Source organism: Elephas maximus, chromosome 10, assembly GCF_024166365.1.
Source record: "Elephas maximus indicus isolate mEleMax1 chromosome 10, mEleMax1 primary haplotype, whole genome shotgun sequence".
NCBI classification, from domain to species: domain Eukaryota; kingdom Metazoa; phylum Chordata; class Mammalia; order Proboscidea; family Elephantidae; genus Elephas; species Elephas maximus.
Window position 1 is genome coordinate 10,789,289 of NC_064828.1, and position 15,710 is coordinate 10,804,998.

General features: G+C 44.4%; 1 protein-coding gene across 4 annotated transcripts in view; it reads left to right on the forward strand.

The window, feature by feature from the left end:
* Window positions 1-609: 609 nt before the first annotated feature.
* The window catches only part of SLC30A4 (solute carrier family 30 member 4), a 38,870-nt gene continuing 23,769 nt past the window's right edge, over window positions 610-15,710 (forward strand). For 2 of the 4 annotated variants that reach the window (XM_049898132.1, XM_049898135.1), the window contains exon 1: window positions 1,431-2,073. In XM_049898132.1, coding sequence (XP_049754089.1) covers window positions 1,683-2,073 — 391 coding nt within the window. In that variant the 5' untranslated portion in view covers window positions 1,431-1,682. Of the gene's footprint in view, window positions 992-1,302; window positions 1,407-1,430; window positions 2,074-15,710 lie in introns of those variants that run through there. The other 2 variants (XM_049898134.1, XM_049898133.1) reach the window with 2 other exon arrangements.

A 15,710-nucleotide genomic window follows, 5' to 3' on the forward strand; every position in this document is an offset into this window, starting at 1 on the left:
TGATCCAGGTTTCCTAACATGATTCCCACGGCTGCAGCTCTGTAGAAGCAGGGTGGGCATTCAAAACCCAGGGACTGCCGTGGAGTCCAAAAGCAGCTGGTGCTCGACAGTGGCCCCGAGGCATGAAAGATTCTAAAGTGCCATCTGAATCTTCAGAGGAAAATGATGTTTATGTGACTTTTCGTCTCAGTTTTTTACTTGACGTGCGGTACTGTACATAGGCTGTTGTGAAAATACAACACTCATAGACACTGGATAAACAGGAGTTCGCACTATCATTGCCTCCAGGTAGGAGGTAGGAGCTTGACCTATGAGTCCTCCCGACAGTATTTGTTCGAAATCTTGAGTCTGATCCTCATTTTAGAGTATGATGAAAGCTAAGGGACTTAGCTCAGAAAATAAACATACCCACGAAAGTCTGCACTGAAGTTTAAAGCCTCCCGAACCCCCTGAAGCCTGTCCATGGACTCTGGATCAGAAATCTCCGAAACTTTCACGGGGGCGGGGAGGGGGGGAACCTTATCGTCATTCCGCTTTGCCACTAAAATTCAGATCAGAAACCAGTACTGTGGCGGGCGCGAACGTGGTGGTGGGCACACGGGACGGGCGTGCTGGCTGAAGAACAGGAGACCTAAGCAGGACGCAGCGCTGCTGACAGACGTAAACCTTGCCCTCTCCGCGGTGACCTGACTGCAGCGGAGCCGCCAGCTCGGCAGGCAGAGCGAAGAAGCGGTTCGAGGAGAGAAAAGCGGCTCGGCTTCCCACTGGGCAAGGAGACGCCGAATTTGCTTCTCGCGGAGGACGCGCAAGCAAGATCCCGACCCCAGACTGCCAAGACCCTCCTCTGGTGGCGGGAAGACCCTAGCACCGCCCAGCCCGGGCGCCCGGCTGGAAGCCGCCCCGCGGCCTGAGGACCCCGGCTCCGCCGCTCTGCCTCTCCCCCTGAGGAGGTGGGAAGGCCGCGCCGGGGACCGGGGCTCCGCTCGGCCGGGTAAGACGCCGCAGCCCCGGGTTAGCGCCGGGGACAGAGCCGGCCGCGGCCCGGCGGGCGGGGGGCGAGGGCCGGGGCTGCGGGGAGCCGCGCCCCGCCCGCCCGCGCGCCCGCGCGCCCCGCCCCCGGCGCCTCAGCCCTGCGCGGCGGCCTGCGTGTCCGCGCGCCGACTCCTCCCCCGCGCCTCGCCCGCGGCCGCTCGGGCGCACGCGCAGGGCGCGGAGAAGCGGCGGCTGCGGGCGCCGGCCCCGAACCTGTCAGACCCGCGGAGCCGGCCGCGAGCCGCGCCGGGCGGCCGTGGCAGGCGCGGGGGCGACCCTGCGCCCCCGCCGCCCCGGGCCGAGCGGTGCGAGCCGGGCCCGCCGAGCCGGCCGGGGGCGGGGAGATGAGCCGCGGCCCCGAGGCAGCGCCCCAGGTAGACGCACCGCCCCCTCGCGGGGCCGCGGCCCGCGCCTGCAGAGGCCGGCGACCGCGGAGCCGCAGAGCCCGCGCCTCGGGGCCGGCGCTGCTCCCCGCCGTCCGCGGCGTCGGAACTTGAGGGGCTGTGGGGGCGCCGGTAACTGATAACGTGTTTCGTCTTCCGCAGGGTGGGGAGGGACGCGCGGCTCCGCCGTCGGGCGCTGGCGCTCCCGCGAAGTAGCCGGCGGCCGGCCGCCTGCACCTGGCCGTTCGGCGCCGCGCAGCCGCTGCCATGGCGGGAGCCGGCGCGTGGAAGCGCCTCAGGTCCCTGCTGAGGAGGGATGAGGCGCCGCTCTTCCTCAATGACACCAGCGCCTTCGACTTCTCGGATGAGGTGGTGGACGAGGGGCTTTCTCGGTTTAACAAGCTGCGAGTTGTGGTGGGCGACGATGGTTCTGACGTCCCAGAAAGGCCTGCTAACGGGGCGCACCCTGCGCTCCAGGCCGACGACGATTCCTTATTGGACCAGGACGTACCTCTGACCAACAGTCAGCTGAGTCTGAAGGTGGACCCGTGTGACAACTGCAGCAAGCAGAGAGAGCTACTGAAGCAGCGAAGGGTGAAAACCAGATTGACCATCGCTGCCGTTCTTTACTTGCTTTTCATGATTGGAGAACTCGTAGGTGAGTTGTGTTGCCAACTCACTTTGTTTACCTTGCCTAGAGAGCCGTTGTCGAGCTTTTATTGCCTATGATTTCAGGCTTAAACTCTTTTCAGGAACTTCGTTCTTTATCGTGTCTTAGCTTCCTAGTGCCACTATAACAAATACTACAAGAGGGTGCCTTTAAAAAACAGAAATTTATTTGCCCACAGTTTATGAGGCTGGGAGTCTGAATTCAGGGTGCCGGCTCTCGGGGAAGGCTTTCTTTCTCCATTAGCTCTGGAGGAAGATTCTTGTCTCTTTGAGTTTCTGCACCTGGGCAGTCTTCATGTGGCTTGGCATCTCTCTTCCCCCATCTGTTTCCGTCGCTTGCTTGTTTAATCTCTTATATATCTCAAAAGAGATTGAAGACTCACCCTACACAGACCCTGCCTCATTCACATAAGAAAGACAACTCATTCCCAAATGGCATTATAACCACATGCATAAAACCAAAAACCAAACCCACTGCCTTCAAGTCAATTCCGACTCATAGTGAACCTATAGGACAGAGTAGAACTGCCCCATAGGGTTTCCAAGGAGCAGCTGGTGAATTTGAACTGCTGACCTATTGCTTAGCAGCCAAGCTCTTAACCACTGGGCTACCAGTGCTCCAACCACACACATCCCAGCACTGATGAGTCGATTCCAACTCATAGCGACCCTATAGGACAGAGTAGAACTGCCCCATAGAGTTTCCAAGGAGTGCCTGGCGGATTCAGACTGCCAACCCTTTGGTTAGCAACCGTAGCATTTAACCACTACGCCACCAGGGTTTCTAACCACACACACAGAGGTTAGGAATTGCAACACATATTTGTGGGCGACACAATTCAATCCATAATGTTCCATCCTTTGCCCCCCCCCCCGCAAAATTCATGTCCTTCCCACTTGCAAAACACATTTACCCCATCACATCATCCCAGAAGTCTCAAATAAACTCCAAGTCCAAAATCTCCTGAGTCATCTAAGGCTGATATGGGTGAGACTTTAGGCATAGTGCACCTTGGGACAAAATTCTTCTTCACCTGTGAACCCATGAAATGAAGATTACACGTTACCTGTTTCCAAAGTACAATGGAGGAACAGGCTCAAGGTAGACATTTCCATTACAAGTGGGAGAAATTGGAGGGAAGAAAGGGATAACAGGCACCAAGCAAGCCAAAACCCAGCAAAACAATTTATTTTAGCTCACCAGGCTTGAAAATAATCCTCTTTTCTCTTGAGACCATCTAGGCAATAGCCCTGCCTTCCAGACTCTGGGTGTTGGCCATGCCCTCTGGATTCTGGGGGGAGGCTGTACAGCCCTGGGCTTCAGCTCCGCCTTCCAGGCCCACTGGAATGACAACCCTGCTTCCTAGGCTTAGGTGGCCCATTCTTCTAGCTCATCTGAGTGGTGACCCCATCCCCTCAGCCACTGCAGGCCCAATTCTTCTGCCCCTTAGGCATGGCAGCCCCGCCCCCTCAGTGGCCCCAGTGGACTCCAGAACTGAGTTGGCAAGGTCTGACTCTTCGAAACCTAGGAAGCTGTGGCCCTACCATTTGAAGCCAAGAAGGCCCTGCTTCCTGTGCTCCTTCCAGCAGTTCTGCTGATCTCCAAACTGGTCCAGGGATGGTCCTTTCCTTTTCTTGGTGGATAACAGATGTAGATCCTTTGGCCTGTTTCTTTCCTGCCTGTAGAATTCCAAGAGGCAGACACATTCTTCCCTTTCATTCTTTCTCTCTCCCCATCAGTCTAAGCTGATGGGTTTTCTGCTGTGGTAGTTGGTTAGATCCATCAGTCACAGGCTTAATCTCTTTAACAAAAGATTGTGCAGCCGTGTCCTTGGTGAAGATTCTAGGATATGTGTTCTTAGTTCATACAACAGAATTTTCCAAGTCTTTAAGGTTTGTTTTCATTTGCACGGTTCATTTTTAAGTCCATCTCTTTCGTCTCACATTTACTATAATAAGCAGGGAGAAACCAAGCAGCCCCTTTAAGGTCTTGCTTAGAAATCACCTCAGCCAGGTTCCAACTTCATCACTTACTAGCTCTACCTTTCACCAAAGATTTGACCATAATTCAGACAAGTTCTTTGCTACCACATAAAAAGCATCTTCCTTCCCCCCATTGTCCAGTCACAGGTTCATCATTTTCTTTTAAAGCCTCACAAGGAGCACATTTAACATCCACATTTGTAGTAACGTTCCGTTGTTGGCGCCGTGTGTATTTGCTAAGACAGTACAGACTATAGCTATCTTTACCTCCTTCTAGCCCTCACCATAATTGCCTTTGACATCCGTAATTCTACCAACATCCTGTTCAAGGCAGTCCAGGCTTTTGCTATTACAAAAACCAAACCCATTGCCATGGAATCGATTCTGACTCATAGCGACCCTATCAGACAGAGTAGAACTGCCCCATAGGGTTTCTAAGGAGCAGCTGGTGGCTTCAAACTGCCAGCCTTTTGGTTAGCACCAAACACTTAACCACTGTGCCCCGAGGGTAGGCACCTTAAAACTCTGCCAGCCTTTACTCATCACCCAATTGCAAAACCACTTCCACATTGTAGGTATTTGTTAGAGCAGCACCCCACTCTCTGTACCAGATTGTGTCTTAGTTATCGAGTGCTGCTATAACAGAAATACCACAAGTGGATGGCTCTAACAAACAAATTTATTTTCTTACAGTTCAGAAGACTAGAAGTCCGAATTCAGGGTGCTGGCTCTAGAGGAAGGCTTCCTCCCTCTGTTGGCTCTGGAGCAACATCCTTGTCTCTTTTAGCTCCTGCTCCTGGGCAGTCTTCATGCACCTTGACATCGCTTTTCCCCCATCTCTGCTTGTCTCACTTGCTTGTTTAATCTCTTTTGTATCTCAAAAAAATTGACCCAGGACATACCCTACACTAATCCTGCCTCATTAAAGACAACACATCCACAAATGGGGTTATAACCACAGGCATAAAAAAAAAAAAAAAGTGGTTAGGAGTTACAACCCGTATTTGGGGGGGACACAATTCAATCCATAACACGAAGATACTGATCTCATGATGTGAAAAGGCCACATGGTTCCAAAATACAGATCAACCTAAGTACAACATAAACTTCAAGAAATAACATGCTTCTTATAGTTCTTCAAACACCATGTCAGTGACGGTAAAGGTCGTTGTCTTTGTTGGCTATCATGTAACTTCCTCCTTTTTTCATTCTGATAAAACATCGGGTTAATTTTTGCAAATGTAAAGTCATTGATTCTAAAATTACTTAGAGTCATGGAATCTTATGATATGAAGGGACCTTACTGGGTGCCTGTGCCACCTGCTTGTTTTACACCTGAGGGATCCGAGGGTCCAGAGAGGTTAGATAAGTCGTAAGGTGGTTATGGAAGAGTCGTGTCTGCAATCCCTGTCTCTTGGCTGTTTCCCCCCCGCCCCATGCATTTTGACTTAAGTGGTCTCTTTGTAGCATTTTCTTTTATATTTATATCTAAGAGATATTAAAAATTAAATAATATCAATAACATGGAAGTTTTTCGTTACAAGGAGGATCTGAAGGGGTCCAAATGGCTCCCCAAGAATTTTATGAGCTTGAAATTTTTGTTTTTTAATTATCCAAGTAATATATTCTCACTAAAACTGTTCTTATTTTAGAAATTATTTTCATAATCACTTCAGTGTGGCTGCTAACCCCTCTTAGTGATAGTTTACAAAGTGACTTTAGAGAGATGGTCCTTCCGTGTTGTCTCTAAATGATGACCCATGAGAACAGAGGTGGCTGTCCAGATTTAGGATGCTTGTTGGAGGTTGTATGTAAGAATTTTATATACATTTCCTACCACTCTTCCCCAGTGCTCACTTCTGACATGCAGGTCTTCTTTCTCTTCCTAAGACTCCCAAAGCTGTTTCCTGCCCTAAAGCTTTCAAACTCTTTTTAACCTTGCCATAGCAAGAAAGGGAACCTTGGTGGCATGGTAGTTAAGAGCTCAGCTGATAACTAAAAGGTGGGCAGTTTGAATTCACCAGCCACTGCTCGGAAACCTTTGGGGGCAGTTCTACTCTTTCCTGTATGGTTGCTATGAGTCAGAATCGACTTGATGGCAATGGATTTCTTTTTTTTTTTATAGCAAGAAATACACTTGACACTGTGACCAGTGTAGGAATACATGTGTGTGTATGTACACACATATAAAAACCAAAAAAAAAAAAAAGCCGAACCCATACCGTCAGGTTGATCGACTCATAATGACCTTATAGGACAGAGTAGAACTGCCCTTTAGGGTTTTCAAGGAGTGGCTGGTGGATTCGAACTGCTGACCTTTTTGTTAGCAGCCAAGCTCTTAAGCACTGCACCATCAAGGCTCACATAATACGTGTATATAAATACATGTATAACTGAAACAAAAGTCTTATTTCACATGATACATGTTCATATTTTTATCAGTTGTAGTCCACTAATGAATGGGTCAGGGCCTGCAGTTTGAAAAACACAAGTTTATATTGACTGCCTTTTCCCATAGCTTCAGTTTATCATTCACGTCTCATCTCAAAAGACACCTTTAAGAGACCTTTTCTGACTGACTGAAGTAATCCTCTCTTCTCCCCTGTCTCCTCCCCAGCCTTCAAAGTCCTCAGCATCTGAGATTCTTTCATTTACTTGTTTAATATCTGTCTTCCGCCACTGAAATATAAATTGAATTCCCAACATCTAGAACAGTGACTGGTTAAGAATAGACACTCAGTAAATTTTTGTTGAATTAGTTCACTGTATTAGAAAATTACAAAAGCCTAAGTTGTAAAGAAATTAAAAGACAGGAGCAAAGCTGTGGCCAAATTAGCATGGTCTCAACAGATTTAAGATTCAGTGACTTGATCAGATTCACACAACTGGAATATTGAGTCATTCAGAGTTAGTAATTTTTGAAATTAGTATTTAATATTTAAAGCTAGAATAACATTAATCACAAATTTTCCCCTTAAGATTAATTGAGTTTATTTCACCTAAGTAAAAATCATTAAGGTATAATTGTCCTGACTTACCTACCGTTTTTGAAATCTCATATTTGATAGATACTGTTTTGCAAAAGCCATAGTATTTCCTTTCAAATACTAATTTTATTTTCAGATATGAAAATCTTTTATTAAGCAGTACAGACATACTGGTATTTAGGATAGGCATTCACAGTATTATTCAGAATGTTACATAGAATTAAATTCTGTGTAGTAGAGCATATATTAAAGTATCTCAAAAGCATTTAGAAATAAAGCATCTTATCTGTAGGGTCAGATCCTGGTGGTGTAGTGGTTTAGAGCTACAGTTCCTAACCAAAAGCTCGGCAGTTTGAATCCACCAGGTGCTCCTTGGAAACTCTATGGGGCAGTTTTACTCTGTCCTATAGGGTCGCTATGAGTCGGAATCGACTCAGTGGGAATGAGTATGGTATGGTATGGTACGGGTATCTGTAGGGTCGCTGTGAGTTGGAATCGACTTGACAGCAACAGGTTTTTTGTTTTTTTAAACATGTAAGAAGTATGGAACAATAAAAAAAAATGAAGTAATTTTTAAAGATCTGACAGAGAAGACTTTATTTTCAACCTGGGCTTTGCCGCTGACTTTTTCTGAAAGTTGGGACAAGGTCCATTCTTTTCTTCCTTCCATTTAGCAAGCATTTTTTTGAGTACTTAGCCATATGCCAGCCACTGTGCTACGTGCTCTGGATATACAATGGAGAACAAAATTATTATGATCCCTCCTATCTGAAGCTTTTAATCTAATGGAGGAGAGAGACGTTAAACACATGAGTAAAGTGCTATGAAAAAAAAAAAAACAAGGTGCTGTAAAAGATAGTAACCAGTGAAACATAGTTTATGTTATGAGCCAGGTACATTTAAATGGGAAGAAAGACTAGTAGGAGTTATCCAAGTCGAATGAGTGGGGAAGGAGTTTTCCAAGCAAAGAGAACAGCATGTACAAAGATCCTAAAGCCTGCAGTTCTTTAAAGGAACTAAAAAGAAGGCCACAGTGAACAAGAGGGGAAGAGGCATAAAGTTTAGAGGGGTATGCAGGGGGACCAGATCAGACAGGTCCTGATAAAAAAAAAAAAAAAAAAAAAAAAAACTAGTGCCATAGTTTTTTTTTTTTTTTCCTGATAAAAAAAAAGATAGGCTATATTAAATGAGTGTAGTTTTTGTTCAAGTGCAATTTGAAGCCAATTAAGGGTTTTAAGCAGGAGAGTGGCATGATAGGATTTGCCTTTTTAAAAGATCACTTAGGCTCTTAGGTGAAGAATGGATTGGAAGGTCGAAGAATGGAACCAAGTAAACTGTTGCAGAGGTCCAAACAATAAATGATTACAGCTTGGACTAGAGTGGATGGAAAAAATGTATTGATTGATAAACATTCTAGAGGTAACATGGATAAAATTGACTGATGGTTTGGATGTGAGGAGTGAGGAGACAGCAGTGTTAGCAGTGTCTCTGAATTGTCTCATCTGAGCAGCTGAGTGAATGCACAAATCCTGCTGTGCATAGGCTCAGGTTGTTTTTGACATGTTAATTCATGGAATAGCCAAGTGGAGATGTTTAGTGGACTGTTACATATGCATCTACAGTTCAGAAGAGAGGGTCAAGATAGAGAGATGATATATAGTGCCACACAAATGGGTAAAATTATCCAGAGAGTCCAAGTCTTGAGGAACTCCAACTTTAGAAGTTAAGCAGAAGGCAAACAAGTGTCCCAGAATCCAAGAAAAGAGAATGTTCCAAAATGGCAAGAAGTAGGTTGAAGCTGCTGAGAAGTCTAATAAGATCAGAATGAGATAAGTATCCCTTGGATTTAGTAATACAGTTATTGATTACTTTATCAACTGCACTTGGGATGAAAAAGATTAAAGAGTGAATGCAAAGACACTGCCAGTTAAAAATGGCAAATATTTATGCACCTAGTTTTGCTCATTCCTGAAGCCTCTCTTGGAAACCCTGGTGGCCTAGTGGTTAAGTGCTACGGCTGCTAGCCAAGACGTTGGCAGTTCGAATCTGCCAGGCGCTCCTTGGAAACTCTATCGGGCAGTTCTACTCTGTCCTATAGGGTCGTTAAGAGTCGGAATCGACTCAACAGCAGTGGGTTTGGAAGCCTCTCTTAAACTACAATAAAGGGATTTTTTTTTTTTAAGGTATAAATCCACATAGATGGGGAGAACTGAAAAGGGGGGCAGTGGCGACAAAAATTTTGGAAACTGGAAAGGAAACAGACAAGAGGTAACTGGCTTAATAGACCAAATCCTAAACCAGCAGTAGGGAAAGCCGAGAGCCAACCCAATTTACACTAGAGCAGTGGTTCTCAAATTTTAGCCTGCATCAGAATCACCTAAAAAGCTTAAAACACTCGTTGCTGGGCCGCATCCCCAAAGTTTCTGATTCTGTAGACCTGGAGTGTTGTCGTTAGTTGCCTTCAAGCCAATGCCAACTCATAGCGACCCTATGTGTGCAGAGCAGAACTGCTCCCCAGGGTTTTCAAGGCTATGACCTTTCAGAAGCAGATCACCTTTGGGTGTGTTCGAACTGCCAACCTTTCCGCTAGTTAGCTGTTTGCACCACCCAGCGACTCCTAGGTCTCCAGTATAGCCTGAGAATTTGCATTTCTAGCAAGCGCCCAGGTAATGCTGATACTGCTGATCCTAGGACCACACTTGAGAACCACTGCCCTAGAGAATCCTCAGGAATCCCAGCACTTCTGGACGTGTGGCTGAAGAGGAGGGCAGAGGGATGGGGGCAGGGTTTAGAAGAGAAGAGAATGGATTAAAACCAGTTTAAGAGCCAGTTAGATATAATCAGTCCTCATTTTGCACAGTAATGCAGTATGGTAAAAACGCAGGAGTTGAAAGCATGCAAAGCAATCTTTATAATCAGTGAGAAAAATTACAATTTTTTTGGTCAAAACATTCAAAACCCTTCCTGTTGGCTATAAATGCATACCAAAAAAACCCAAATCCACTGATGTCGAGTCAGTTCTGACTCACAGCAACTCTGTAGGACAGAGTAGAACTGCCCCATAGAGTTTCCAAGGAGCTCCTGGTGGATTCCAACTGCCAAGCTTTTGGTTAGCAGCCATAGCTCTTAACCACTGCGCCACCAGGGTTTCCATAAGTGCATAGGGATATGAAAAAATATTTAGTATGCTATAATTTAAAACAGTAGGAATATTGAGAACTAAAGTATTTTATTTCTTCATAAAAAATGTATCAAGAGTAGTTTGAACAGTGCTTACTTGTCATATAACTGTTTTCTTGTCATATAACTTAGAACACAAAGTGAGCATCCTTTCTATGCCTTGGCAAGTTGTCATACTCCTTTCTAAGTTTGGGTCGGTTGCCGACATTGTGCACTCGATGTCATGAAACATCTCTGAAGGTTCCTTTAACCTGAAGTTTTTTCCAACGTCATTTCCTTTGGGACATCTTCATCCTTGTCATCACAGCCACTTTCCTTTTTTACGTCCTTAAGTTCCACTTCGCTAAGTTCCACTGGCTGCGTATCTAGAGTCATTCTCACAATCAGTTCTTTCTTGTGAAACTTCATTTATGTTCAGTTCAAATCCTGCAAAGTTACTTGTACTAAAAAAAACCAAACCAAAGCTGTTGCCGTTGTGTTGGTTCTGACTCATAGCGACCCTATAGGACAGAGTAGAACTGCCCCATAGGGTTTCCAAGGAGTGGCTGGTAAATTTGAACAGCTGACCTTTTGGTTAGCACCTGTAGCTCTTAACCTCTATGCCCCCAGGGCTCCAGTTACTTGTACCAAACCAAAACCAAACCAAATCCACGGCTGTCGAGTCAATTCTGACTCACAGCGATCCTATAGGACAGAGTAGAACTGCCCGTAGAATTTCCAAGGAGCGCCTGGTGGATTCGAACTGCCGACCTTTTGGTTAGCAGCCGTAACACTTAACCACTACACCACCGAGGTTTCTGTTACTTGTGCGGAGGGGTAAAAACGCCCATCACTTACTGTTTCTTCCTGTCGTTTACTTTCTTTCACCGTTTTCAATCTTCTGGTGTATCCAATTTCACTTTCAGTGTTATCACCTTTTATTTCTTTGCTGCACTTTGATTTTTTTTGACTAATTCTCACTTTCAGTTTTCAATTTTTTGCAAATTATCTCATGGGTTTATCACTGTGAGACAAGGAGGCAACACTATACATTTTGCTGTCTGCGTAAAGTGAGTAACAGATGTACAGTGACCAATTATCAGCAGACTTGGAAAGAAATGCTTGATGTCTGATCATGATTCAAAGAAAAAAAAACCCACTGCCATTGAGTTGATCCCGAATCATAGCGACCCTGCAGGACGGAGTAGAACTGCCCCATAGGGTTTCCAAGGAGTGCCTGGTGGATTCAAACTGCCGACCTTTTGGTTAGCAGCCGAACTCTTAACTACTAAGCCATCAGGGTTTCCGATAATGATTAGCATCTTTTATTTATGTAGTGATTTATGGACTAAAGATGCAGCAGCAAAGTTTGTACTTTTCGTAACTATTCACAGTTAATGTACTGTGGTACCTGAAATTTGAATCTTTTTGCAGGGGCTGGTGTTATTTAAACCCTAGTAACTGAAATTCATGCATATTGGAACCATGCAAAACAAGGACTGCCTGTACCTTCTCTACTCTGTAGAGTAACACCAGGCCCAAATGAGAGTGGAAAATATTGTCATGAAAACAAGAGAATTTTGGGAACGTATGTGTATTGAATACTAAGGTTTCCCTGTGCACTTTTCCAGTGCCAATAACCAGTGCTTTATCCACCAGACAAGATAATGGAGGGGTCTTCTCCGAGGATGCTGATCAGCCCAAAGAAAAGACCTAAAAATACCGACATTGGGATTGCCCAACAGTTTAGCCATATCACCTATGGTAAAGCTTACAGTTAACAATAACTGCCCCATGTGGTCAGAACTTTCAGTTACCATTGCCTTAAGCATGAATAGAAACTAAGGAACACCAAACATCTGAAGATAGTTGCTAATATGAAAGATTGAGACTAAAACAATCAGAAGAAAATTTTTTTTAGAATAGACTATAAAGGGAAAAAAAATAAAAATATTATAGTGTTCTCAGAAATGAGAGATCATGCATCCATGAAACAAGAACAAGCTGCTTTAAAAAAGAAATTCAGGGTAAAGAAAAGAGCTTTTGAATAAAACAACAAAAAAAATGACGCTAGTTGTCATCCAGTTGATTCCAACTTATGGCGACCCTGGGTGTGTCAGAGTAGAACTCTATAAGGTTTTCCATGGGTGATTTTTTTTTTTTTTTCCCCAGAAGTAGATTGCTAGGCCTTTCTTCCTGAGGCATCTCTGGATAGACTCAAACCTCCAACCTTAATAATAGGAGAGAAAAGCAAGAAAATTAGAATATCAGTCCAGTAGGTCAAGGAATCAAATAATAAGAGTTTGGGAAAAATAAAACAGAAGAGCAGAAATCATCAACAATATAGGTTAGGAAATATCCCCAGAACTGTGCTTGTATATTGAAAGAATCCACAAAAGCCCAACAAGATGGATGAAAATAGACCCACACAGGGAGCAGAGCCAACATGGCGCCCTAGAAATGTACCATACCACCCCCCTGCAGCAAAAACCTGAACAACTAAGTAAAACAGATATAAAAGTCAGTCCTGGAACCCTGAGCATCAAATGAAGGGATAAAGAACTAGATCAAACACCGAATGAAAGAAGAAACTGATAGGAAACAGAGAACAGGGAGAGACGTGGAGTGGAGATCCCTTGCAAACTAACACAGCATGGTGTGGCCATCTTGGATTACAGCCACCAACAACCCCAGACAAGGAGTACGGAAAGGCAACTTCGTGATGCTGCCAACGTGAGACAGAGCACCCAGTAACCAGAAAAACATGCTTTCCCACCCCATATGCTTCTGGTGATTAGAAGCAAGAACCCACCCATGCCAGCAGCCCTCAGTGCCAGGGTCCACAATACGAGCTCCCTCCTGCAGTGCAGCTTTTTTTTTTTTTTTTCTTTTTTCTCCCTCCCTTCTAGCCCCGTATGGTACCTCCTCTCCTTTCCCACTGGTTCCCGGATCTACCCAGTCCCCACCTTGCCATTTTTTTCCTTTTCTTTCTCCCTCCCACCTAGCCCCATATTCCCCCCTTCCCAGGGGCCCCCATCACACCACCACAGCTAGAATGGAAAAACCTCAACATAATAAAGGGCAGCTCTACAGAACCAACAGCCAAAATCATTCTCAGTGGAGAGAGGCTGAAAGCATTCCCCCTGAGAATGGAAACAAGAAAAGGATGTCCTTTATAACCACTCCTATTTAACATTGTTCTGGAAGTCCTAGCTAGGACAATAAAGCAAGAAAAAGAAATAAAGGGCATCCAAATTGGTAAAAAAGATTGGTAAGGAAGAATTAAAACTATCCCTATTCCCAGATGATATTATCCTCTACATAGAGAACCCCAAAGATTCCATAAGAAAACTACTGGAACTAATTAGAATTGGTAGAATAGCAGGATACAAGATCAACATACAAAAATCAGTTGGATTCCTATATACCAACAGAGAATGTCAAAAAGGAAATCGGGAAAATGGTGTCATTCATGATAGCCTCTAGAAAGATAAAATCTGACCAGGAAAGTAAAAGACCTATACAAAGAACAGTACAAAACACTGTTTCAAGAAGCCAAAAGAGACCTATATAGATGGAAGACATACCATGCTCCTGGATAGGAAGACTCAACGGTGAAAGTACCCAAAGTGATCTACATATATAGTGAAATCTCAACCCAAATACCAGCAGCATTCTGTAATGAAATGGAAAAAATGGTAACCAACTTTATATGGAAAGGAAAGAGACCCTAGATACACAAAGCATTAATGAAAAAAAAGATCATAGTAGAAGGCCTCTCACACTACCTGATCTCAGAATCTACTACACAGCCCAGTAGTCAAAATAGCCTGGTACTGGTATGGCAGACACATAGACCAATGAAACAATCAAGAACCGAGACATAAATCCATCCACCTATAGTCAGCTGATCTTTGACAAAGTACCAAAGCCTATTAAATGGGGAATAGACCATCTTTTTAACAAATGGTGCTTGCAAAACTGAATGTCCGTCTGTAAAAAAAAAAAAAAAAAAACCCATACCTCACACCATACACAAAAACTAACTCAAAATGGTCAAAGACATATGTATAAAATCTAAAATGATAAAGACCATGGACTAAAAAATAGGAACAATGCTAGGGGCCTTAATATATGGCATAAATGGAATACAAACAATGTAAGACACCAGAAGATAAACTAGATAACTAGGAGTTCCTAAAAATTAAACACTTACCGAAACACTTCACGAAAAGAATGAAAAGAGAACATACAAACTGGGGAAAAAAAATTTTGGCTACAACATATCTGACAAGGGTCTAATCTGTAAAACCTATACAGTACTTCAACACCTCAACAGCAAAAAGACAATCCAGTTAAAAAATGGGCAAAGGACATGAACAGACACTTCACCAGAGAAGAAGTTCAGGCGGCCAACAGACACATGAGGCAGTGCTCCAGATCATCAACCATTACAGAAACACAAATCAGAACCACAGTGAGATACCGTCTCACCCTGACATTACTGGCATGAATCCACAAGAAAATAACAAATGTTGGAGAGGTTGCAGTGAGATTGGAACTCTTACGCACAACTGGTGGGAACGTAAAGTGTGACGATCACGATGGACCATATGGCACCTCCTTAAAAAGACAGAAATACCGTAAGATCCAGCAGTCCCACTCCTAGGAATATATCCTAGAGAAATAAGCGCCATCACACGAATAGACATGCACGCCTGTGTTCATTGCAGCATTATTCACAATAGCAAAAAGATGGAAACAAAATAAGTGCCCATCAACAGATGAATGGATAAACAAATCACGGTACCTATATACAATGGAATACCACACAACGATAAGGAACAATGAGGAGTCCTCAGAATATGTCTGATGAATCTGGAGGACATTATACTGAGTGAAATAAGTCAATCACAAAAGGACAAATATTGTATGAGACCACTATTATGAAAACGCAAGGTTTACACACAGAAGAAAATAATCTTTGATGGTTATGAGGGAGGGGAAGGGTAGGAAGGAGAAATCACTAACTAGACAGTAGACAAGTGTTAACTTTGATGAAGGGAAGGACAGCACACAAAATATAAGGGAAGTCAGCACAACTTGACCAAGGCAAGTCATAGAAGCTTCATAGACGTATCCATACACCTTCAGGGACCGAGTTACTTGGGTTGAGGGCTGAGGACCATGGTCTCGGGGAACATCCAAGTCAATTGGTATAACATAGTTCATAAAGAAAATGTTCTATATCTTACTTTGGTGAGTAGCAACTGGGATCTTAAAAGCTTGCAAGCAGCCATCTAAGATACATCTATTGGTCCCATCCCATGAGGAGCAAAGGAGAATGAAGAAAGCTAAAAAGACACAAGGAAAATATTAGACCAAAGGAGTGATGGACCACAGCCTCTACCATCCTGAGCCCAGAACAACTAGATGGTGCCCAGCTGTCACCACCGACCACTCTGACAGATCACAAAAGAGGATACCGGACAGAGGC